The sequence below is a fragment of the Neopsephotus bourkii genome, unplaced genomic scaffold (assembly GCF_033783945.1).
Source record: "Neopsephotus bourkii isolate Nb327-2 ecotype Australia unplaced genomic scaffold, CSIRO-AGI_Nbou_v1 NB_659, whole genome shotgun sequence".
Taxonomy (NCBI): domain Eukaryota; kingdom Metazoa; phylum Chordata; class Aves; order Psittaciformes; family Psittacidae; genus Neopsephotus; species Neopsephotus bourkii.
In genome coordinates this window covers 823,259-847,397 of record NW_026901158.1, presented here as the reverse complement: position 1 = coordinate 847,397, position 24,139 = coordinate 823,259, and the positions used below count along the sequence as shown (strand labels likewise).

At 50.5% G+C, this 24,139-nt stretch overlaps 1 protein-coding gene across 2 annotated transcripts in view; it reads right to left on the bottom strand.

Annotated features, from left to right (window-relative positions):
* COL5A1 (collagen type V alpha 1 chain) overlaps positions 1-24,139 on the bottom strand; it is a 131,794-nt gene that overhangs the window by 39,051 nt on the left and 68,604 nt on the right. For both annotated transcript variants that reach the window (XM_061352391.1, XM_061352390.1), the window contains exons 12-27: positions 19,167-19,241; positions 17,612-17,704; positions 15,838-15,894; positions 15,641-15,694; positions 14,983-15,036; positions 14,145-14,198; positions 13,239-13,292; positions 12,303-12,356; positions 10,863-10,907; positions 8,609-8,662; positions 7,322-7,366; positions 6,659-6,712; positions 6,052-6,096; positions 5,211-5,264; positions 2,931-2,975; positions 1,334-1,387 (exon numbers count right to left, since the gene is read on the bottom strand). In XM_061352391.1, the coding sequence (XP_061208375.1) occupies positions 1,334-1,387; positions 2,931-2,975; positions 5,211-5,264; positions 6,052-6,096; positions 6,659-6,712; positions 7,322-7,366; positions 8,609-8,662; positions 10,863-10,907; positions 12,303-12,356; positions 13,239-13,292; positions 14,145-14,198; positions 14,983-15,036; positions 15,641-15,694; positions 15,838-15,894; positions 17,612-17,704; positions 19,167-19,241 (891 nt within the window). The remainder of the gene's footprint in view (positions 1-1,333; positions 1,388-2,930; positions 2,976-5,210; positions 5,265-6,051; positions 6,097-6,658; positions 6,713-7,321; positions 7,367-8,608; positions 8,663-10,862; positions 10,908-12,302; positions 12,357-13,238; positions 13,293-14,144; positions 14,199-14,982; positions 15,037-15,640; positions 15,695-15,837; positions 15,895-17,611; positions 17,705-19,166; positions 19,242-24,139) is intronic.

Here is a 24,139-nt window from a genome sequence, read left to right as displayed (position 1 = left end):
CAGAAGCCCTCCAAGGCTTCACCAAGGCAATCAGCCATGGTGCTCAGCCCAGAGGTGCTGAGTGCGGGCAGGGTCTGCCCCCTGCTATTGCCACCAGCCCAGCCTGCAGGATCCCCATCCATCCTGCCTCTTGGGAGCAAGCATCACCCTTCAGCACCTACCCCAGCTGCACTGGGCAATGCATCTCTGACAGCGAACAGAAGCAGCTTTGGTTGTTTTTTCTCTGAGTACCAGTATTTTGCTTGGGGTAGTTTAAATCTGTTCTTCCCTTCAGCACGTCAAGAAAAAGTATAATTAAAAGTACATCAACATTTGTGCAGCAGGACAGGGTCTGGTGGGAGCTCCAAGTTATTTACAGCTGCAAACCCAATGAGACACATATTTCTCCTGAGCTGGAGGCTTGTGCAGTTAATAGAACACTGCTTGTAGGAAGCAAAACCTTGTCTGTACTCACTATGGGTTTGGTGCACGACTTCCTGTAGATCACTCTAATGTGGAACAGTTCCACTTTAATGGTAAACACAACAGCAAACCATTCCCTAATGGACCACTATGTCTCAATCTGCAACCTTGCAAAAAATGAGATGGAAGCTTGTGTTGGCTAAATACATCCCTTTACATTTTGAAGGCAGAACAGCAAATGGGTCTCTGCTATTGAAAAAATATACAAAAGGGTTTAAGAGGGCTTTGCTTCACCCACAGTCCGTCCCCAAGCTGTGCTTGTATCTGCTAGCACAGATTCCTGCGGATTCATTGGACCTTTGGGATGCAGGATGCATCTGCACCTGAACTAATACATCTTAATGGGCAGAACAACCACTGCTGAATGGGGAAAAAACATCCACAGCCTTACCATAAGCATGTGAGTGCTGCAGGCAGCAGGAACAAGAAAAGGGCTGGAGTTCAGTCCAGTGAAAGAGCATGTTGCTGAGATGCACCAGCTTCATCTAACAGGGTCTTGGTCAGGAGCATGAAAAGCTTGCTTTGTTTTAGTAATGGGATTCTTTGTTTTATTAACAAGCCTTGTTAAAATCTTCACATTCTGGCTGAGATTTACTTTGGTTGTAAACTGGAAACGACCGGAATGGGCCTGAGCCATGCTCAAGATAATGAAAGAGAAATCCCTGCAAACACTGAGTGGTGCTAGGAGGGGTTATTGAAGAGCAGGGGACTTGTAATCCTCCTGGCCTGGGAGAAGGTGATGGACCCTGAGGTGGTCCTAAGTGCCCTGGTAGGGCATCTGCATCCCCCATCAGTGCCCATCTCCAGCACAAGCTGGAGAGCTCCAGCTGAACAAGCAATGCCACGGCCACTGTTTCTGTGGCCTCCTTACCTTGACTCCACGTGGTCCTGGGTAACCGATGGGGCCCTGAGGACCTGGTGGACCCTGGGGTGGAAAAAAGGCAAACAAGAAAAACATGTCACAAATCAACATGAAGGTGCAGCAATAAGGACAGTGTGTGGAAAGCACATATCCTGGCCATTGTGGCTGCTCTGGACCGGATGGAAATGACAGCAGCCACCTGAAAATAGCTCAAAATAGCCAAGAGCACTACAGGGACATCACCTGGAGCAAGTGCACAGGGCTGAGCCAACAGCAAAGATCCAAACCATAGGAAAAGGGGATGAGAAGAGGCAGGGTAGCAACAACTTGTGATAACAACGATTTGTGGTTTGGATTACAGAAAACAGTTCTCAGAGAGGAAGACCATGTTCTGCTGTCTCCCCTCTTCCAAACCGTCCTGGTTTTGCAGTAACACAGCAGAGCTTGCAATGATAACGATCACAGAGAGGGGTTATTGCCTGAGGCACAAGCCTCGGGGTGATGTCCTTTGGCCTGAGCTATGTGGGCCAGGAGATGCTCACAAAGCTCCGTTCTGGCACTGCAAATCCCCAGGGACACCAGGAGCTGAGCTAGACCACGGTGCCCGATACGTGCCCTGAAAAAGCTCTTGCCCACCCTCACTGCCACGCTTGCCCCTGCAACTGAACCATGGTCTTCAGTGAACCTGGCTGGCTTTTACTTTGCTCAGGTCCTAACTAAACGCAGACCCCTGTGCATCTCCCAGCCTGACACAGACCAGCTTTTCCAGCCTGAGAGCCAGGCAGAGCCCATGGGTCCAACAGCATCCCAGACCTTATGGGAAAGCCGGCTGGAAGAGACCTGCAGCCCCAGCACCCCTCCGAAATCACCTCACTGGTGTTTGCTAAAGCTCCCCCAGCACGGGGAGCACCAGCACAAGCACTCCCTGGCTTCTTGTACCCTGCAGAGGCTGATGTTTGAATTCCCAGCCCTGGGAGATGCCAGACAAGCGGCTGCATCCATGGGTCATGCCCCCTGCAGCACCCGAGCCCGGCTGGGGCTGGCATCCATCAAACCCGACTGCTCCCATCAAAGACAGATGCAATGTTTTCCAAGCGAATGGGACGCAGCGGGATGCAGGGAGTAAATCTCCCGGACAGACGGGTGCTGTATAATTCATGTATAATTCAAGGCCTCCAGCCTCCGGCAATATTCTCAAATATATTGTTAAAGAGGGGGTTGAGGGGGAGGGGATGGAAAAGGGAGGCCAGGAAACACAACGAGAGTTATTTTCTCCATTCCCTGTGCCACAAAGGATATTTATTTGTGTCTGGTTAAGGGAAGGCTCCCTTCGCAGCTTCAGTTTTTATGTCTGCTGCGTTACGGAGCGCTGCCTGCCAGCAAAGCCGGGAGGAGCAGAGGGAAGCCCAGCCCGAGCACCGGCAGAGACTCTCAAGAGAGGAAACCTGGGCTCAGCTCCAGATCTCACCAAGGTTTGTTTCCTGTCACTGCCACCGACCCACATCCCCCGGCTGCCCGGCCATCCCCAGAGCCCCAGGGACGTCTGCCCCCCTGCAGCCACAGCGACCTTCCCCTTAGCAGTGATGAGGGCCACGTTGACACCTACCTGACTCCCCTTCTCTCCAGGAGGACCTTCCTTGCCGGGGTGACCCTATTCATAAAAGAGACAAAGAGGAAAACGGGTTTAGTGCACATCTGATGCTCCAAAGCCAACAGCTCGCTCAGGCTGCTATGGTTTAGTTGTAAGAGAAGAGCTGCTCTCAGGAAGCTCTCCCTGATGCAAACAGCCCCTGAAGCCAGCTTGCAAGAGGGACCTTTCCCCAGAAGGAGAGCAACATTTGGGCCCTTGCTGCTGTTCGACCAGGTTATTTGTACTTTAACTCTTCAGCACCTTCAGCTGAGAAGCACAAAGCACCTTGCAGTGCTCCTCACCCACCAGAGCAGCTCAGTGAGCTCAGCAGCACAGCAATAGGAACAAAAGGTAAAACCAACTCCATGCATGGGCAAACCTGGGAAGGTTGCAGGACCCCCGGTTGGTCAGAGCCCCAACTTCATTTCCCAGTTCCTAGGGGCCATTACAGGATCTCATGACAAAGGCTCAGCTAACCTGCATCCTCTCCAACCATGGCTGGCTGGTGGCCAGCATTCCTCTTGGGATTTGATGCTGAATAACTCAACATCCAGGAGTTCCCAACACGTTCTCATTCATCACCTTTAGAGCTCTTCAGCTGGGATTGCAGTCAGCAGAAAACAGTGTGAATTGACTCAGACAGAGATTGGAGGGTTAGAGAGAAATGAGGGGAAATCCATGAAAGTAATTTTTAGTGTTGATTTCTCTACTGCTGGAACCCGAAAGAGCCAGGGTGGAAGATGACTCTCTGGTTGGTAGTGCAAAAGCAACAAGCCCCTCCAAAGGCACTCACTGTGCGGTGTTTTATAAAGATGATGAAAACATAGCTCTAAAGCCACTAAGACTTCCTGCACTCAATGGTTTCTTCACTTATGACGTCTCCTCTAAATACCCAGATTACTTATTACCAATATAACAAGGAAAATCCTAAGAGCATTTCCCACCATTGCTCTTCAGAACGGGAATGTCGGGCAAGCCAGACCTCCTGAAACAAGCTGGTTTAAACACAAATGACAGATGTCACTTCTCCATCAACAAAACACGCAACCTGAATTTGTCCTGTGAGTTTAAACACCACCGAGAGCATCAGTGCACAAAGAGGGTCACTGACGCGTGCCTGCCTGCAGCTCCTGGTAGCTGCATCCCCAAGAGGCAAACTGGCAGTGCAGCAGGATTTCTAAAGCTTTGGTCCACTCTGCACTACATCACCACCACTTTCAAAGTGCCCATCTCTGTTACCACTGCCAAGACCCAAAACTGATGAGCAGCTCAGCTGGCTTCTGCCGTGAGAAAGGCCCTCAGGGATTTTCAGGTCCAAGTCCAGTTTCTATAGAGAACAAGGGCAGGTTTTTGTCCCTTGAAAGAGCATCCCGTATGCTTACAAACCTACGGCCTATCTGCACACTATCTGTGGCAAAGAACCCATGTCCACACACCCCATGTGTGCTCAGCTCGCAGGTCTTATCCACCTTCAGTATGCAGGAAAACAGAACTGGCGTCCTCTCCAGCTGAGCTTCCCTGGAGGCTGCTGCAGCAATTTCACACCAAAAGCTACAGCTTTAGAGATGTCGTGGGATTTGCTTTAGCTGCTCTGTTAACTAACCATTGCATGAGCGTTCAAAACGTCCTCTGAAGGAATGACAATCCAAGGGTGGCAAATGTCATTTTTCTTGCCATGCTTTCCATCTGCATTATGGGATGTAGCTATTTTACATTTATCACTGTAAAAACCAGGTGCCCCTGAGGTGTGTAAAAGTGAGATCAGGTCTAAAGGCCAGAGATTAAGACCATTTCTAGAGCAAGGAGCAAATGATGCTTAAAGCAGGATTAGGAGGAAGCTGCAGGAATCCAATATTGACATGCAATTTCAACCTGCCCTTATCACTGTTCCGCAGCAGTGCCCAGCGGCCCCGAGCAAGATGAGGACCACCCCGTGCTTGTGCTGCACTGTGCATAAACATGCTCACACACAGGAGAGCATCCCTACCTCAGTGAGCTGGCAACCTGCTGAAATAGGGGGGGAGAAACAGGAGGAGGGGAAAGAGAGACCCCAAGAGATGGTGAGAAGTACTGAGTACTGCACTGTGAGGCTCAGCAAAGCTTGGAGCTGGGACAGAGCTTCTCACCCTCAAACCCTTCAACCCAGCCTGCAGGCTCACGTGCTTCACTAGCCCATGGTGCACCCCAGGGTGGATGGGTGCAGAATCAGGCCCCCAGCCCCGGTGCCAAGCAGAGACCCAGGAGAGAACAACTTACCGGAGGACCATCAGCCCCAGGCATGCCAGGAAGACCGGGTTTGCCCAGCGGCCCCTAAAAGCAAATAATCAACACACGCAATGGTCAGAGCCTCAGAACATTGGAGGATGCAGTGTTTCAGACTCAGTTCTTGCTTTGCCTAGCTGTGGAAGGCTGCAGAGAGGTGACTGTGTCAGCAAAGATGCTGCGGTTGTAGGGAGTCTGCTTATTTCTGTGGGCAGAGTTGCTCCAGCATCCCAGGATGCGGCAGCGTTAGTGCCAGCACCTTGTGCATACAGACACAACGCAGCAGTGGGAGCTCAACACTGGGGCATGAAGCATCAAGCTATGTCCTGCCAAAAGGCCACATGCTGCACATGCGCCTAAGGACAAGCTGCAGGATAATGCTCCTTTGCAGGAGAATTATTGATAACTGGAGTCCAGCACCAGCAGGGGTAGATGCTGCTACCCTGCAGCAACAGCACTGGAAAATCAAAGAGAGCTGGAGCAGGCAGGGAGGAGGTGGAGGGATCTTGGCTGAGTGAGCCAAATCCATGGGCTCTTCCCATTACCATCCCGCTCAGACTTCCAGGCATTTAGCCCACAGAACAAGATAATTTTCAATCCTCTCCTAATGCTTTACCATCAGAATGTTTCTGTTAAGAGGGGAAATGAATGCAAATATTATGAATTAGAGGTAAACCGTGCTTTCTTGTCCCTCTTGTCTGGAACGAGAGGCATTAGACTTTCATAGACACGGCTGCAAACAGATGTTGCATATGGAGCAAAGGAGCAGCTGAGGCAGCACACACATATCAATGGCAACAGTTGTCTGAAGCCAGAGCTCAGGATTTAAACGTACTTTCTCTCCCGGGGGACCGATGGCGCCTTGTGGACCTGGAAGACCCTGTGAGGAGGAGAAAAACCCGGGGTCATTAAGGAACAAGTTATTCCTTCCAAATGCATCTTGGCAGTGCCAGAGCCAAGCATGACTCTAGTGCCTGACACAGCTGGGGACTTCCCCAGGTCCATTCCTTCTCCATGTCTGTGGGAGATGATAACATTTCATCTCCTTCCCCAGGGAGCTGCACCGCTCGGACCCAGGATGGAAAAGGGATGCTCTAAGAGGTGAGACTTGCTGAGAGCTGTGGAGAAGGCTGGCAGCAAGGCCTGGACACCTCTACCACCCATCTGGCTGCAGAGCAAGTGGACCTTGAGATAGTAAAAGTCAGGCATGAGCCACAAGAGATGGCTTGGACCTGGGTTTGGCTTTGCCTCATGACAGCAATACCCAGGTAAGAACCAGGTGAAACTGGGAGTGTTTTCAGGGAGTTTGGGACAGTGATGTATCATGAAGCCAATTCCCAGCAAACCTCCATAGTGCAGGTCCTGTCTCTGATGGGGGAATGCAGCTTGTTCTAAACCATCATTCCTTGCTCCTACCCATGGAGAAGGAGTTTCCCTCTTACCTGAGCACCCGGGTTGCCCTGTTGTCCTGGGGGACCTGGCTCACCTTGAGGACCCTGCGAGGAGACAAGGGCAGAGCTGAAGGCAGGAGAGGTGAGAGTGGAGCCGGGGCTTCCTCTGGCTCCTGCCCCTGTGCAGCATCCCAGCACCCTCCCTAACCCTCTGCTGGGAGCTGAGAGCTCCTGGGAAAGGGAAGCACCCTCTCTCTGCAGTGGGACAGGAAGGAGGGAAGTGATTCCAGGGCACACTCACTGCTCTGCATGGACATGCAGCCCAAAGCAGCTGAGCAGGGCTCTAACACTCCCTGTCTCTGCACTGGCTCTTCTGCAGGGAGCTCTTTTCATCCCATCAGCACAAAGAATGAAGCACAAAGGTGGTTTTTTCCTCTCAGTTAAATTACTATATTTTGATATTCATTAGAACAACACACATCTCAGTGAAAATGTTTGATCTTTCATGGGGAAATAATGTGTAATTCCATCAGAAATTATAATAAATTAACATCCATTTGCTGCAGGAAGATACTCTCTGTGGTTTTCACAGGCTCTGGCAGGAATCTAGACCAGGCTAAAAAGCAATTAGAAAATCTAATTGAACAGAGGACATCTTACATTGCACTCTTTATATTATCTCAACTGCCTGTAAAACTTGCAGTGAGAACTTACCACATTCCCCTTGGGCCCAGTCTGTCCGTCCATACCAGCCACACCCTGCAGAGGGATTTAGAAACAGCACTAAGAAAAGATCTTGTTCTTTCGCACCACAAAAGCAGAGGAATGGTAATACAAATAAATACAGGAATGGTAATACAAATAAATACAGGAATGGTAATACAAATAAATACACCAAGGCATCAGGAAGCCCTTTGGACCATGGGGAAAGGGATCGGTTTTGTAAAGGGGTTTGGTAAAGCGGCCGATTTGCCCCCAACAACAGGTAGGGATGGAACAGCAATGAAAAGCCCCATCCCTGGCAGTGCTCAAGGCCAGGTTGGACACAGGGGCTTGGAGCAAGCTGCTCCAGTGGAAGGGGTCCCTGCCCGTGGCAGGGGTTGGAGCTGGAGGAGCTTTAAGGTCCCTTCAACCCAAACCAGTCTGGAGTTCTATGAAGAGCTCACTTGGGATGTGAACGCATCACTCAGTGAGGCAGCAGGTGAAGGCAATGGGGCTCTGCTGCCTTATGCCAAACCAAAAGGCAGCTGTGGTCAAATAGGTCCTGAGCATCTATTGATGGGGTAACATGGTACATGGTCCACTGGAGATGTCCTGCTGGGACTTCCCCGCCACTGTTTTGCTCTGGGGCTGAGCAGGATACAGGCTGCAACGGTGTGCTTGTGGGAGAAGGGACCATTTTGGAGCAGATCCTGAACCCTCAATACATTTCAGCAGGGGTAGGAGCTCAACATGAAGATGCCTTCGCATCCCAGGAGGGGTTAAGGGCTTTACAACACTCCCCACTACACACTGAGCCCTTTAGCTCTAGCAGCAGCCTAGGGTTTGGTTTTTAAGTTCTGGGACTCCAGTGAGCTGCTGTGATTTACGGGAGAGCACCCGTGTCAGCACTCCCAGCAGTGCACAGCAGACAAGGTGACTGTCTCCTGGATCAGAAACAGCACATTCTTCCCTTGGCTTTTGCCCAAAATATGAACAAACTGCTTCAAAGTCCCACCAGCCCTCAGGCAGAAGTTAATGGCAAAGCTGCTGTGTTAATAACTCTCATTCTTCCCTTTCAGCCTGAGCAAGGCATTAATATTTACTCAGGTGCCCCAAATCTTGAGCTGCTTTAAACGGACGTGACACCACTGAAAATGGGGGAGAAAATGGACTTATTTTTTGAATACCACTGCTTTTCATTGCACAGATGTGTGAGATTATGCAGCTGCATTATCCGCTTGGATGCCTAACGGGAACAGGGTGTTTTGCCCGAGGAGGGCAGCAGCCCCAGGAACTCACCGGTGGCCCTGGGGGTCCTGGCGGCCCCTTTGGTCCCAGCAGTCCTCGGGGTCCCTGTTGGGGGAAGCAGATGGAATTAGTGCTGCTGGAGCGGGATGGGCATCACCGGGGCTGGCACGGCAATGACACTGATGCTTTCGCTGTCCCAGCAGCGTTCCTGGTTTACAAACCAGTAACAGAAATCCTGGATGCACCTATCCTTGAGCTGTAAAGGTAAATAACACAGGCACAGACACCTAGGATCCTAACCCTGGGATTAGAAGAAGACCTACTTAAACCAACATCTTATTACTGATGTAATCATATTCCACAACGACACAAAACCCTTCACAGCCAAGTCACTCCAGCCAGGGAGTGTCTGAAGAATGACCCGATGCCATTACTGGAGCAATGGGGTTAGCATTCAGGTTTAATTTTTAGCACTGACACATCTGTACAACTCAGCAAGGCTGGGAAAGGTTTTCAGCCTGCAGCATAAATGTGCATTTCCAAAGGCATTTGGTTCTCCAGCCTTAAACCACCCAGGACTCCTGGAATCACGGTGTTTCCTTTCCATTTCTGGCTTTCTCACCAGGTTTAACCTCACATCATCTTCAGGGAAAGGGGCAGGATTGGAGCATCGCACTGAATGAGCAGAGACGTGGCAGGGGACTTGCCTTCATTCAGTAGGAAGCTTTGCAGATACCAGCATCTCCTCTACCTGGAACCTTCAGGTGGATTTGTAGGAAAAGGAATGAGATGGGGACCTGTGCACCCTCAGCTGTGAATCTGGAAGCTTACAGTTAATCACAGGCCCTTGCTTAAATGAGGGACCATAGCAGAACTTGGGACATTTACAAGGATGGTGCTTGCTCACTGTCACAGAGCAAAATCATTCCTGACTGATGGGCAGTTTTGTCTGTCTGCCCAAATATGATATGTCCCTCTTTTTATGATGCAGAGAGAACAGAAGAATTAAATGAAATGTTACAGGATAATAAAGGAGACATTAAGAAAAAGTCTGTTCCTGGATACTGCAGGGATTCTGATCCTGGAAAAGTGCAGCAAAAATTGGATGCATCGACCAAGAAATCCGCCCCTGGCACCAGAGACCTCCGTGGGCCACAGCCCATGCTGATACTCTGCTTGTATCACCCAGTGATGGGGATCACAAAGGAACGGAGCAGGATGAAGAGAAACCGATTCCAAAGTCCCACCGCTTATTTTAGTTACCAGTGAAACAGGAAAGAGCCTCTTTTGGCTGAGAGCAGAGAAAGAGGCAAACGTGCACTTTTAGGGTGTAGATGTGACAAAAAAGCTTCCTCTGATGCCTTCAGTCTTGGCCATCACAGATATTTTTACTCACACTGCTGAAATAAACATGACCTTCTCTGCATGCATTATCATCAGTTAAGTTCCTCTTTTGTTACTGTCCTATCTGAGCACATAAATGCTTTTAAGAAGTTAATAACCCATAAGTTATTGCTTAGACATGTGCCAAGGAGACAGCTCAGTTCATTAATCTTTCCTAGAAGTTCATCAGACATCTTGTCTATGATTTAGTTCCAGTGAGTCCGTAAATGCCAGCCCTTCCCTTTCTCACATAAAGTGTGTTCAGATGTTCCCATCAGTCACTCTCAGGCCATCATGCTGGGCCTTGGAACAACAAAATAAGCCATTCTGAAAGCAAAACTGATGGTAAACGGTAGATAATATTCTTTTCATAACAAAAGAAATGCATTTGGGATGAAATGAGCACCCAACAACTGTACTACACACAGAGAGCTGCAGCCAGCCAGAAGCAGAGTTTACCATTGTCAATAAAGTAAAAAATAGTATTGGGGGAAAAAAAGTATTTTAGAGTCTCAAACTGACACCCCAACTGTTTCTTTTCAGTGGCAAACTCCCTGAAAGCATTTGTTATGGTGGTCAAGAGGGTTTTGTCCATCACCACCTGCACCTTTTGAACCTTACTGGTACCAAGAAGCTCCCTCCTGCTCTAGCCCTGCCTCAGCAGCTCTGGTGTTCACAGCACGTGGAGGCCAAAGCACCACAAACTCTGCAGGTTTCTGTTCTGTGCACTGTGGGGTGAACACTGACCCCCCTGAAGTCAGGGCTCAAAGTCCCCTCAAGCTCAGTCCTGCCAGGACTTAAAGGGAGTCACTGAGGACCTCAGCACCAGAACTGTCCCACAGAACCACTAAAACCACTGTTACCGTATCAAGACCTTGGCCAAAGCAGTGCCGCTGTACATCAAGGCAAAGGAGATACTCACAGGTTCTCCAGGTAGACCTCTGGGCCCAACTTCTCCATCATCTCCCTGGTCAGCAGCGAAGGCGCGGAGAGAAACGGCACAAGAGACAGAACAAGGCAGTTATATTTCAGTCACAGCACAGGTGCCTCACTCTTGTTAAACAGCATTCACACAGAACGCCAGCTTCCCTGGAGTAATAGGAGGGCAGCCGTGCATAAGCAAGGCCTCGTAAGCCTGGAGACTAATCCTGCGTGGGCAGAATTTACCAAGGATTAGAACTGCTGCAGGGATACAGCATCGTTCATGTCCATGTCTATAGAGATGGATTTTGGTAACAGAAAGGATGGTGTAGAAACAACTCGGGGCATGTGAGTTAATAACCACAAGACTTAGTCCCATACTGAATGACAGGTGAGTATGGGAGCACCTCCCTCAGTATGACTGAGCCAAATCAGAGCTCCTCAGATAAAGCAGGGGCAGCAAAGGGGTAACTCGACATCCTTCCACTCCCTACCTCCTTCTGATGCCCCACGGATCCCCCACAAGGACGAGCTGGCGCTTCCCCTGAATTGCTTTTAAATCACCCAAACCCTGAGGCTCCCTATAGGAAATCAATCCCAGCAGCCAGCCCTCGTAAACCCTCCTCTTCTGCTGCTGAAATCCATGCTCTTCCTTACAGCCACTGCCCTCGGAGCTTCTCTCCACACACCTCAAATGGTTTATTTTTCTCTATAGGATTAAAGCTCTCCCAACACTCGTTCTTCCCCCACAAGACACGGGTTTGGTCTTTTCGCCTTCCAAGCACCTACAGCCACAACTAATTTCTCCCCCCAAGCTCGTGGTGAGGAATGTGTTATTATCTGTGCTTTACAGAGGAAACAAACAGCCAGAGGTGGAGAGGAAAAGGGGATTAGAGCAGGGGAAATCCATACTCGCTCCTCTGGTTAAACCACAAGCTCCGCACAGGCACTGCTGCAGCATTTGCAATCTCTCCTCTTAAACCAGCCCTTCTAGACCTACAACCACTTAATGTGACCTTTGCTAAAGGCCTGTGACTATTGACTAAACAGTGTGGAAGGAGAAGGGACTAATTTAATCTTTGATTCCCTTTCTGTCTGGAATTTCTATTCCCCGAGCCTTGCTGCAATCTGCTGGGTCTCTGAACATCAGAGCTGATGCTCGCTCACCTGGAAGATCATCATTTTTCTTCTGTTATTTCATTCTTTTAAGAAAACCTGACTTTTGTTAAGAAGAGGAGATCTTTCAACACAAATTCTTCTTTTCACTTCCTCTCCCACCTCCCTGCTCCCCCATGGCCATCTGCAGCATCCCCAGGACACAAGGACCAGCAGCAGGAGACCGGCTGCTCTTGCCACGTCTCTGCCCGATGGGGCATCTGCTTCTTGTTTACAGGAGTCAGTTCTGAATTCAAAGGGATTCCCAATCCAGAGACAGACTTACCCTCTCCCCATCCTCTCCGGGTGCCCCAGGGGGTCCGTGGGGGCCTGGCTCACCCTATACAGGGAAGGGAGAAAAAGCCTCAGAGAAGGTGGACTTTGGCAATGGAAAACATTGGGGAACGTTGATAAACCAGGTGATGGACGTGACTTTTCTGCCTGCCCTGTGTGCTGAAGGTGCCCTCACGGTTCCTTTCCATGTGCTCTCCAAGCAGCAGCTCCCCTCTACCTGCTCGGGCCACGTGTGGGCTCCAGCATGGGCAGAACTGATGTCCTCCAGGGCGAGAGCTCATGGGATTTACTGGTAACACTTTGGCAGGGAACTGGGAACCGAGCAGTAGCTCCTTCAGGAGCAGGGCCAGGCTTTGCACTTACTGCTTTACCCAAGCCATGCTATCCCAGTTCTGGCTGATTAAGCATCTCTCTAAGGCACCATCTTCCCTTTCCCGTGTAGCTTGTAATCATGATGCAATCTCCGCCGTTCAAACACTCCCTTGCTTTATAAAGCCATGGCTGTGTTCTCTAGGGAGGGGAGGCATGAACAGCCTGCCAAAATAACCACCCTCTTGCATTTTTTCCCCTTTTGTTTAATTATAAAGTGAAGAGAAAAATCCCATTATAATTTTGGGCAACTTCCATCCACAACCGCACTGCCTGAACGCAGGTTTTGCCTCTTGCTTTATTTTTCAGCCTACATTTTATTAAGGCAGTTCCCCCCCCCCAGCCTTTCCAATTTCAATCAGGCCCAGAAGGATCTTGCAGCTTCCTGGGATGTGAATGCTGCACCTGGGAGGGATGCTCTGACACCCCACGTGCTCTGATGGGACATGGTCGCGCTCCACTGTGCCTCATCCCCAGCAGTCGCTGTCCTCCTCCCAGCCCTCCCCAGCCACGGGCTCACTCCAGACAGTACCCAGAGGACGAGTGGAAGGTAACTTACTCTGTTTCCTTTCTCACCAGGCAAACCAGCCAAGCCATCAAACCCTCGGTCACCCTAAAAGAGAAACCAGTTTAGTTCACACTTCCACCTCCTGTTGTGTACTTTGCAACTGGGAGGACAGGTTGATCTGGCCGAGGTACACCCGGTGGAATGGGCAGCTCCTGCCATTGGCAGGCCCTGGAGCATCGCTCTGCCTCTGCTCACTGCAGATCTCCTTCTCCTTCCCAGTGCTGCTCGTTATTTTGCTTCCCCTTCTTCCCTGCATCCCTCCTTTGAGGGCAGTCGACGCTCATTAAAGCACTTTACCAGATAAATGATTTGCAGTCTCCTGTCTCTATATCAAAACCCCATCTATTCCAGCTTTAAGTATCTACATAATAAAGTACTTAAACCTTCTAATACATGATTCCCTGAGCAAACTTTCTCTGCATTCAATTTCAGTGGCACAGCTTCTTCCTTGCTTGGTAATACCAGCAGATCACAGCTGAATGAAGGGATTTTGTCCCAAATAAAACTACAGGGCATTAAAATTCCTCACCACGCCTTCCCCATTTGCTCACCCAGTTAACAGGGTGGGGGCTTTGTAGTTATATTTTAGGACATTTCCAACTTCTCATTCATGTTTGTTTTCCATAATTGGCATTCCAAAGTATTTGTTCTCCAACAGCAGCCAAGGGAGCACAGTTCATTCTTAAGAGGATCCAGCAATTAGAAACATGAAAGGAAAACACAGATTGCTATTGTGCCTTCCAGGTGTGCATCTAACTTCTCCCTCTCTAACATGGAGCCCTGGCACCAGTTCAACCACCCTCTCCAAGCAAGGTGGGCTCCTGCTGCCAAGGCTCCCTCAGTTCACTGCTAAAGAGCAGATGTGGATTCCAAGAGCACATCAGTGCATGGTGGTACCTTTGGTCCTGTCTGTCCCGGCATTCCCCTGGCGCCGTCACTGCCAGCTCGTCCCTGCAACAGAGAAAAGCAAAGTCCAACACAAAGGGCAGGGCAGCACCCAGGCACTTTTGCTCTCTGCTCTGTGGCCGAGTGAAGCTTTATTTAAGTCAGAGCTCTCTGGGGAGCAGCTTCCCTTGGGAAGGAAAACATGCTGGTCTGGTTTGGAAGGAGCATCACGGGCTCAGGCTGGTGTGAGACACACGGCAGCAAAGCTGCTTCACCACTGGGGATGCTGGGACATGGTCCTTGATTTTAATTTGAAATCATCATTTCCCAGCACATTTGAAGAGATGATAATCACTACATTCACAAATTGGAATATGCTCGGGAAAGCCAGAAGTGGGTCACACAAAAGACTTTCATTCCTTCCTCTGACAAACCGATGAGCCAGAGGATGGTGTGAAATGGAAACCAGCATCAGGGATGTCGGCAGAGCAGGTGAGCACCATTTATACCAGCTCCAGCAACCCCCAGGGCCTGGACCCTCCTTGTGCACTACTGAGACCTAGGCACTGTCCAAGCCAGCCCATTGCTCATGCAGCTACAACCTCAACAGCACCGAGGAACAGAAAATGAGGGCAAAAGATGGGGAGCGCGTACTTGCAGCTCTCTCCACATCACCCAGCCCTTAACTCCCACCCTCCTGTGCCTGCCCAGATGGACAGAGAGCTCCTGGACCAGGCGCCGCTGGCCACCAGCCCGCTCTTGCGCAAGGCTCGCGGTGCTCAGGAATTGCTTGGCAGCAGACACAGGGGCCGCAGCTCACGCAGGCGTCAGCAGCTCCCGGGACACTCACCCTGCGGCCTGGCTTCCCTGCCGGACCGGGAGGACCCTGGATGCCTCGTGGACCCTGCAAGGCATCAAGGAGAGAGGAAGGACTGCATCATCACCCATAGGCACGACAGAGGGACCCAGCGCTGCTGGGGCTGCCCGGGTTACCAGGGCTATGAAATGGGGTGTGGAGTCCTCAAGCAGAGCCCATGGTTCAAAATACAGAGGGGTAAGGCTCAGGACTGAGTATCCCTGCACAGGAATTGCATGAGGAAGATTTTGCCCCGGAAGCAGCTCCATGCAGTGGAGACAGATTAATTCCCCCCATTATTAGAAAGTGGGAATTTCCCTTTATTTACAGCTTGGGGGAACAATTTCCTGAACATCAGCAAACTCCTCACACTCCAACCCAGCTCATATTTACAGGACTCCCCCACGGATGTCTCTGCAGGAAAGGGAAGGGAAGGGAAGAGAAGGCCTTCCACCTGCAGAGTCTTACACTGCTAGCTTAAAATTATGTCTCGAGTCTGCATTTGGACACATTTATATGCAAAGCAGATGTTCCCACTCATGTTCAGCTGGCTTTGGGTTATTGACTCGCTCCTTCACAACCGCATCTAAAGCAGGGCTTCATGCCCTCCTTTCCCCCAGATCTCCTGGTTGCCCACTATGCCCATTCTCACCTGAGGTCCCATTTCTCCAGCTTCTCCCTTTAGTCCTCCACTGCCCGGGGGTCCCTTTGGACAGAGAACAGGATTTATTACATTTTTCCATAGCAGAGCCAGAGGGAATATTCATCGCACGTTAAGAAAGAGACATTCATGCAGGTAACCCAGAGCATCCATGGTTCTGCTCCATGCTCACTTGCCCGTTCACTTACCATGGGGCCTGGCCGCCCCGTCAGACCCATTGGACCCGCTGGTCCTCTCAGCGCCAGCTGCAACACAAAGGGAAACGTTGCTCAGTTGGTGTTTCTGCTTCGCTGCTGCAACGGGACAAAGCCACCATGGTGCCACCAGCCACACGTTCTCACCTTGTCTAACCTGGCCTTGAACACTGCCAGGGATGGGGCATCCATAGGTGTGTATAGACAAACCCTGGCCCAGACCCTGCCACGTGGAGGGGGGAGGAATTACCTGCATCTAAACCAGATGTGAATCTGCCTCTGCAGCCCATATCCCCTTTTCCATCATCACATACAGACACAATAACATGGATGCTTTGAGCAACAAACCATTTAAGGTAAATATGATCCCAGTCCAGGTTAGGAAGATTTCTTTCTTTACCATCCTGAGAGTTCAATTTTGGAGGGGTTTCTCCCTTGTTTTAGTTACCACTTAATACCCTGTGAACAGAACAACAATTCTATTTGCACCAGGGGGCTTTTAGCTCCGTAATTAAGGAGTCATGGAACCATGCATCAAGTCAGTAATCCCCATGACGGGTAATGGGGCTGGTCCACACTTTAAAGCATCACTCAGGCAACTCGTTCCCTCGTGACAACTGAACACTAAAAGAGTTGTAATTATCTGTGTACTCCAGTAATTAAAATCTACCCGCAATTGCACTTGGAACGACATCAATATTGCACAAATGCTACGTGTTGTGGCATCTTTTCACAACACCCCATTAAAAGGGAGATGCTCTGAAACGCTGGCAGCTGGGACAGCAAGAGCTGCCTGATGAAACCCGAATTTAAAGGGAATAAAACAACCTGAAAATGTAATTAACAATGATAACAAGAAAAACTACCCCCAAAAAGGAAAGAAGATGTCGTTCCCCCGCAGGATTCCTCTTCCATTCCTGCCATATCCTGTAGCTTCCCCACAAAACAATTTGTTTCCCTTTCTGCTTTGGCATCAGGGTTTTCAGCTGGAATTATCTAACAATAGGTTGAAGTTAACCAAGAAATAGATGGGTTTTTTCCTTTATGGAATTATCCAACTTTTCATCCCCAGCCCAGAAGCCGCCCGGGATTTGTTTGTTTGTTAAACTGAACATTGATTCAAATAAATAAAACCAACAAAACCAAAAGAGAGAAAAAGGATTTGGAGGGAGGGGAGGGAGGCTCTCTGGGCTCTTCATTACAGGCCCAATTTTCAACAAGCAGAAAACAAAGAGCAAAACCAGAGAGGCTGAGCAAGCAGATGCTTCTCATGAAGGGCTCATCTGGTCACATTCCCAGCAAAAGAAAATGCTGATGGAAAACTGCGGGCGGGCTTGAAATTAGGAGAATTGGGACTGACAAGGTAACACCAGACACACAACCCACTGGTATTATCCTCAGAGCAACATTCATGGATGGGAATGTGCAGTGGCTGGTGGCATCAGCGCTCTGTACTCTACCTGAATATGTATAAAGTCAAACTCCTATGTAAGAGGGCGGTTGGATGGAAACCAGAATGGCATTAACTAAGCCAAAACCCTTGTTATAAACCCAAAAGGGGCTCGTGCCCCCCAGCTGGGTGGAGATGCCAGTGAGCTTTAGTTCATTCAAGGGTGAAATAATCAGCTTTTTAGCTTATCTCAACAGCCAGTGCTGAAGTGACCCCCAAGCACCGGGGATGGTGCAAGACATCTCTGACACATTTATCCCGCTCCTCCTCTTCCTCAGGCATCTGCTGCAAGAGACCCCCCCACCAGCCTTCACTTACTCTGGCCTGCTGCAGGATGGCTTGGGCTTGAGCCTCCTGGGCTGAAACAAGGGGTCCTTTAGAGCTGGCATCTCCTCCTCCACTGAAGCGGAACTGATGGGAACAAGATGCAGACAGCAGGTCACAGGGTTGCGGTCCCTCCACCCTCCCAGGGGCCTGACCCCTCAACAACCGCTCAACGCGGCCAACCCAACACCAGAGCTGCTCTTCTGGACCATCCAATCGACCACGGTGCTCTTGGGTCACCCAGCTCACAGGAACAACCCAGAGTAACACACGGTGAGAGGTGTGGGCTCCGAGCTGTATGGCCCTCACACACCACCCCTCACAACAGAACACAGACCTCTCACAGCGCTGATACTCCCCATGTGGATGCTGTTGGCCAGGAGACCCCTGGAGATGGGGTTGCATCAGGTTATTTGGCTCTAGCTGCCTCTTTGCCCCAGGACAAAGGCTGTATTTCTCAAGCATGGCAGTGTGCTTCAAAGAGCAGAGGCTGGCCTATTGTTCAAGCCAGGATCCTTCAGCGTACAAAGGACTTTCAAACCCCAAGCTCTACTGGTTTATTTTCCCAAACTTGAAAGGGAAGGAGTTTTGTGTTTAATTCTGCCTCTGCCACCCCCAACAGCTACAAGCCCACTTCCCAGGACACACACCCTTCTCCTGCTCTAACTGCATGTGCATTTGGGGTGCATTTGGAGTTTCGCAAGAAGGACTCCAGGCTGCAGACCCTACTTGGACAGTTCTTTCACCTCCATTTCACCTCTGCCTTTCGCTTGGTTGGCGCTAGGTACACGACCACAGGAACTTGGCAAGCAGCTTCAAAGAGATGCAATTTATAGGCCTACAGTTGGTTACTGTAGGGACCAACAAACCTATTGTAATGGCCAGCTAAGCTCCATGTTGAGCACTCGGCCCAAGCTGTCCCAGGCACCCTGCCAGGAGCCTACACAAGTATTACCCTCCCATTTGGAGCCTGGACAAGAGCACTGTGGCTTTTCACTAAAGACTCTTTCCTTTTGGTACCTAACCACTCATTTGCAGCAGCTGGTTTCCATAGGGTTTTCTCACATCAAAGCAGACACAAAACATAACTATTCCTTTAAGCATCCCAGGACCAAGGCAGCTGACTCAGTACTCGCTAGCTTCAATGCACATTAAGCATAGGCCATCAAAAGAGACCAGTTCATTCAGGTGCTTACAACTGTAGCACCTGCTTTGAGGCACTGTTTGAGGCAGGAGGAAGGGTTCTGCTCTTGGGATTGTCTTCAGTTGCTTCTTCATGACTCTTACTCTCCAGCACCATGCCCAGTCACAAACACCTAAGCTTATTCATCCCTTCTGGAAGTTTTGACCCAGCTGCCCTGTGCTTCTGACCCATGACGAAGTTACAGTGCTTTGTAGAAAGTAAATTTACCAGGGGAACCATCTGGACCCATCTTTTCCACCAAGGAAAACGTGTCCTTGATGTAAAAGAGATGGGAGGCTTCTACAAGAACAGGCACTAAGCAGTAGCAAAGCCAAGAAGCCAACTCATTTAAATGCTTGTACTTACCGGCAGCATCAGCATTGTCCCTGGTGGTCCTGGCAAACCATCTGCTCCTGGGAGACCCGGGCGACCAGGTGGCCCCTACAAGAAACAAGGATAGAAACAAACATCTATGGTGTCATTTTAGTCACGTCCATATGTAAGCAGTCATGGTTGCGAAGGCTTATGTCGTGATACAAAAGGCTCCCTGTCTTGACAGGCAGGTGATGAGTGTGTGGGCATCCCAATGCCATGGCAAATTTTGTGGAAGCCCGTCTGGAACACACATGATTTTCCTTAGTGATTCCCTCTTGTTACATCCTGGCCTCCCTATTTCCAGAGTCTGCCATGTGCAATTTTTGAGTGAGCAATTAAAGTCTCTGCAATGTTCCAAGTTCATGGAATCAATGCTTAGTTGGGTCTGATAAAACCTATTAAAAAATATATGTGAAACTTCATAACTCAGGTCAGCAAGATAGAAATGTGGAAAGATAAATACATTTCTGCACATGTTCAGTCGCCTGGGTCATCACATTTTTCTCTCTTCTGTCTTTCTGTTAGTCCTATGAGGCTACTTGTATCTACAGTGGAGTGAGTGATCCTGTCAGTGGCTGTAAATCAGCAGGACTCTGAGGATCTCCATGGAGCTGTGCTGATTAACATCAGTTGAGTCTCTTTAACTCAACTAAAGAAACAAGCATGCAGTAGAAGATCTATTGATGGAGCTATAAATAATCAAATATGGCCAATTTTCCTAAGACAGCCCATAGATTATTTGTATTCCCCGTTGTGTACTTGGCAAGAAGTTGAAGTTAATCCAAATTTGCACATCCATCCAACAATCCTACATGCAATGAGGATGACATCCAACTACCCAGTGTGCATGCCTGATTACAGTTTCACACCAGCTCAGGGAGCTGAAGGCAAGACAACTTATCACATCCCAGAGAGGCCAAGGGGAGCCCTGGTGCTCAGTGCATGGCAAGGCAGGCAGGGCTGCCTGGCCAACAGCTCAAGCTCGAGTACTTGGATGCTCCCTAGTCAGTAAACACCAATAATAAACCCTCTTGTGGAGAAGCAAAGCTCTTGCAAGGGCAAGCAACAGGCGCCTATGTTAGTTCTTGCTTTCTCTGACCTGCCTGATGCCCTCCAGCCCTTGCAGGCACCAAATAAAAGCAAAAATCAAACCCTGCCACAAATCAGACATCTATGGACAACCTCCAGGACACCAAAGAGCCAGACCTTGACCCAGGAAGTTGCACACTCAGCCCACAAGGCAAAGGGAGGTGGGGAAAGGTGGGAAAGGGACACGGGAAATAGAAACATGTCACAAGATCCCTAAAAATCAGACCATTTTTAACCAACCAACCCAAAGCACCTGGTGTTTTATCCCTGCCCCACTGTCTTCCAACAAGATCTGGGTGCGTCTTTTTGTTCCCTGTTCTTCCCTTTCCTCTATGTCACGTTCAACTTAACATTTCCCTCGTCACCTCCCTCTTAAAAAGGGACCCAAGATGCTCAAGCACTAAATTAGAGCCCAGCTCCAGGGTGGGGGTGAAGGGCTGCTCTGCTCCACCCTGCCCCAGCCAGCCCATGGCTGGACCCGCACCACAATTACAGGGCAGAGCCAAGGGCTGCACCACAACCAGCCCAGAATAACAGCGCTGCTCCCCATGCCGCAGCAGCAGCACTGCCCAGGGAGCAAGCAGGGAGAGGAAGCACCCCAGCAGCAGGGTCGGTGTTGAAGGGAGCCTGCACAACACACCGGGACACCCATTCTTCAGGGCAGGCTCATGATGCTGTTCACTCAGCCTGGCTCACACCGAAGCCCTTGACTCGGCTGCTGCGGTGCAGGGGCCAGGCCCATCTGCTGGAGCAGAAGCATGATAAATAATTTAGGCCAGGCTCATTTTCTATAATAAACTTTGTTCCCTCTCTCTCTTCTCCGTTAACTCCAAGTCCAGCAAATGATGGATTAGGAATGAGCTTATTTATCTCTCTGTACGCACTCTGCCTGACAAACACCGATGCAATGTTTTCATACATAAACACCTCCCTTTGTTCCATGTTGGGTGTGCGAGGCCTCTTCCTTGTGGGGTGGAGCAGTGGGGGGCAATGGGCTGGAGGAAAATCAACCCCATAAAGCACTTTGTAAATTGAAATTCATGAATGCCTTTCAGAAGCGCAGCACGCCAGCCCCTCCGCTGGTGTAAATCTGTGTCACTCATTATGTAAATAGAGATTTGCTGATATACAGCAGCCAGGGATGGGGACTTCAGCTTTCATTTGGTGCAGTGCTCTAAAATGCCACGCTGAGTGCAAACACTAATGCAATATTTCAAGGCAGTGTTTACACTGAAACCTCAGTGTTAGTGCCGAGGCTCCTCGAGCAGCAGGCAGTGACAGTGGTGCCCAGCAGCCCACGGTACTGAGGGAGCCTGACTTGGCTTTAAGGGTCTCTCTCTCTCAGCCTATTCTTCAGCCCTGGTCAGAATGCAGAATCCCTTGCAGCGTTTGGGGTCTCGTAGGTCCAGCAGTGCTCACAGTGATAAAAAGGGCACCCTGAACACATCAACCCTTTCAGAACCCCAGTGAGGATTTTAGGAATCCTATTACACCTCTGAGATGCAAACCTGTTGTTGGGGGAATAAATCCTTTGGGACACAGTGATTGTATGGCCTTGGAAGTTACAGCTCTCATTCTGTGACCAGCCTTCCCCATGGACAAGCTGATCAAGCCCAGGGCACCCCAATACCCACATTTCCAGGCACACAGCAGGGCTGGCGCAGAGCTGCAGTTTGCTCTAACGCTCATCGCATTCAAAGGAGCACATTTCCCCCATTGACTTTCTTCATTCCAGTGCAGAGCACCCATCCCAGAGCTTGCTGCTCTCCTCAGCGCCCCATTTCCTTCTTCCCACTGCTCAGAGGAGCCCAAGCCATCCTAAACTGCCCTCCTCCCAGCTGAGTCCTCCGAAACCTCCCACAACCAGGCTGCTCCACAGCTTGCCCGGCGGCACAAGCTCTTCTTTGTGCTGTGGGATAAAGGAACAAACTGACACGATGAATAAAACAGAGCTAAATGAGTGTTGGCCAATATTAACATAGCTGAATATTAGGGGTATATTAATTCAGTGCACCTGCCTGATTGCAAATAAGAAATCTTTCTATCAGATGTAGGCATAGGAAATGTTCCTCGCTGCACACATTGAAGTGTCATGTAAATTCATGAGCTATGTGCAGGGTTAATAATAAACAAATTAAAAGAGGAGCTGCTGTAATTGAAAAGGAGTATCTTAATGCAGTTGCAGCTCCTGGCTCTGCAAGTTCATCAATTCTCTATGCACAATATGCTGTATTACATTCTGTTCTGGCCACACAAAAAAGCAGGATATGCTAGAATGTAAATCACGCCTCGTTTCAGGGTGTGGAGCAGCATCTTTGGGGACAACGTGTCTGCTGCTGCCTGGCTTTGCACGGCCGCTCCAGAGGAGCCTGGCCAAACGCCTGCATCTGCCTGGACCAAGGGCAGGAGCACAGACTGCCTGCAGCATCCATCCTGCCTGCAGCGTCCATCCTGCCTGCAGCATCCATCCTGCCCGCAGCATCCATCCTGCCCGCAGCACCCACCCTGCCCGCAGCACCCACCCTGCCCGCAGCACCCATCCTGCCCGCAGCACCCATCCTGCCCGCAGCACCCATCCTGCCCGCAGCACCCATCCTGCCCGCAGCACCCATCCTGCCCGCAGCACCCATCCTGCCCGCAGCATCCATCCTGCCCGCAGCACCCACCCTGCCCGCAGCACCCATCCTGCCCGCAGCACCCACCCTGCCCGCATCATCCATCCTGCCCGCAGCACCCACCCTGCCCACAGCACCCATCCTGCCTGCAGCATCCCCCCTGCCTGCAGCACCCACCCTGCCAGGCAACTGAGCACTTGGGAGCAGAAGCAGCACGTCAAGGACAACACATAGGACCCTTCCAGGATGAAGACCCACCAAGAGCCTGATGAAGCCACACAGCTCTTTTGACTAATCCTAGACCACTGCAAGATGAAAGCCACTGCTGTGCCCTCGCCCATCCTCTCTCAAGTCCCATACCCAAGGAGACAGAGGCCTTCCTTGGTCCTGCGGTGTCTCAGGGGTTAATCCAGCCTCACTGAGTGCTGGCCCTGGCTCCTGGCCACGGGCAGAGCCTGCAGCTGCCTATTGACTTTCTGAGCTTGCAGGCACCGATCAATGGAGCACAGTCAGGGCCTCTCGTTCTCAGTCATGTCACAACCGCAAGAAGCGTTATTACTGCTCCATCAAAACCCAGTGACACACACCAGGAGGGCAGGGGAGCTGGGCTCTCTACAGCACTGCTCTGGGGGAGCCAGCAGGCTCCAGGCAAGTCCCCAGGGACCGAGAAGGTGACAAAGAGCCTTCATTAAAGAAATGCAGGGCTCAGGTTAGAGCCATTGCCACAGGAGCATCCCAACACTGAAGCAGTCTCCTCAAGCACACCTTAACCCCACAGCAGACAACCCCAGTGCAGGCCAGCAGCAGTTTTATTTCTCCCAGTGTTTGTAGTTTGCAATGTCCGTGTCATGGGGCTGGGAGGTGAATAACGAAGGGTTGGAGCCAGCTGGTTGCTTTGTCCTCCACTGGAGGAAGGAGACTGCCCCAGGGGTCCCAAACCCACCCTGAGGGGTTAATGTGGAAGAGCACCAACTGCAGAGGGGCAGTTTCCCATCTCCTCCTTATTGCTGATGAGAACCACCTCTACAGGAGATGAAAGACAGCAAGGGCAGCACTGGGGAAGGACAACACCTCTGGGGTAGCTCAGAGAGGAAAGGGACAAGCTGGCACACCTCGTGTTGAGGAGCACCTCCTGTGATCTGTGCCCCTGCTGCCCCCTCCCTCCTGAGCTTTCCAGGAAGAACTCTGGAAACACAGGCTTCCAGCCAAGCCTGCCTGCACAAACCCCCCGAGCAAGGCACAGCACTGCCTTTTACACTA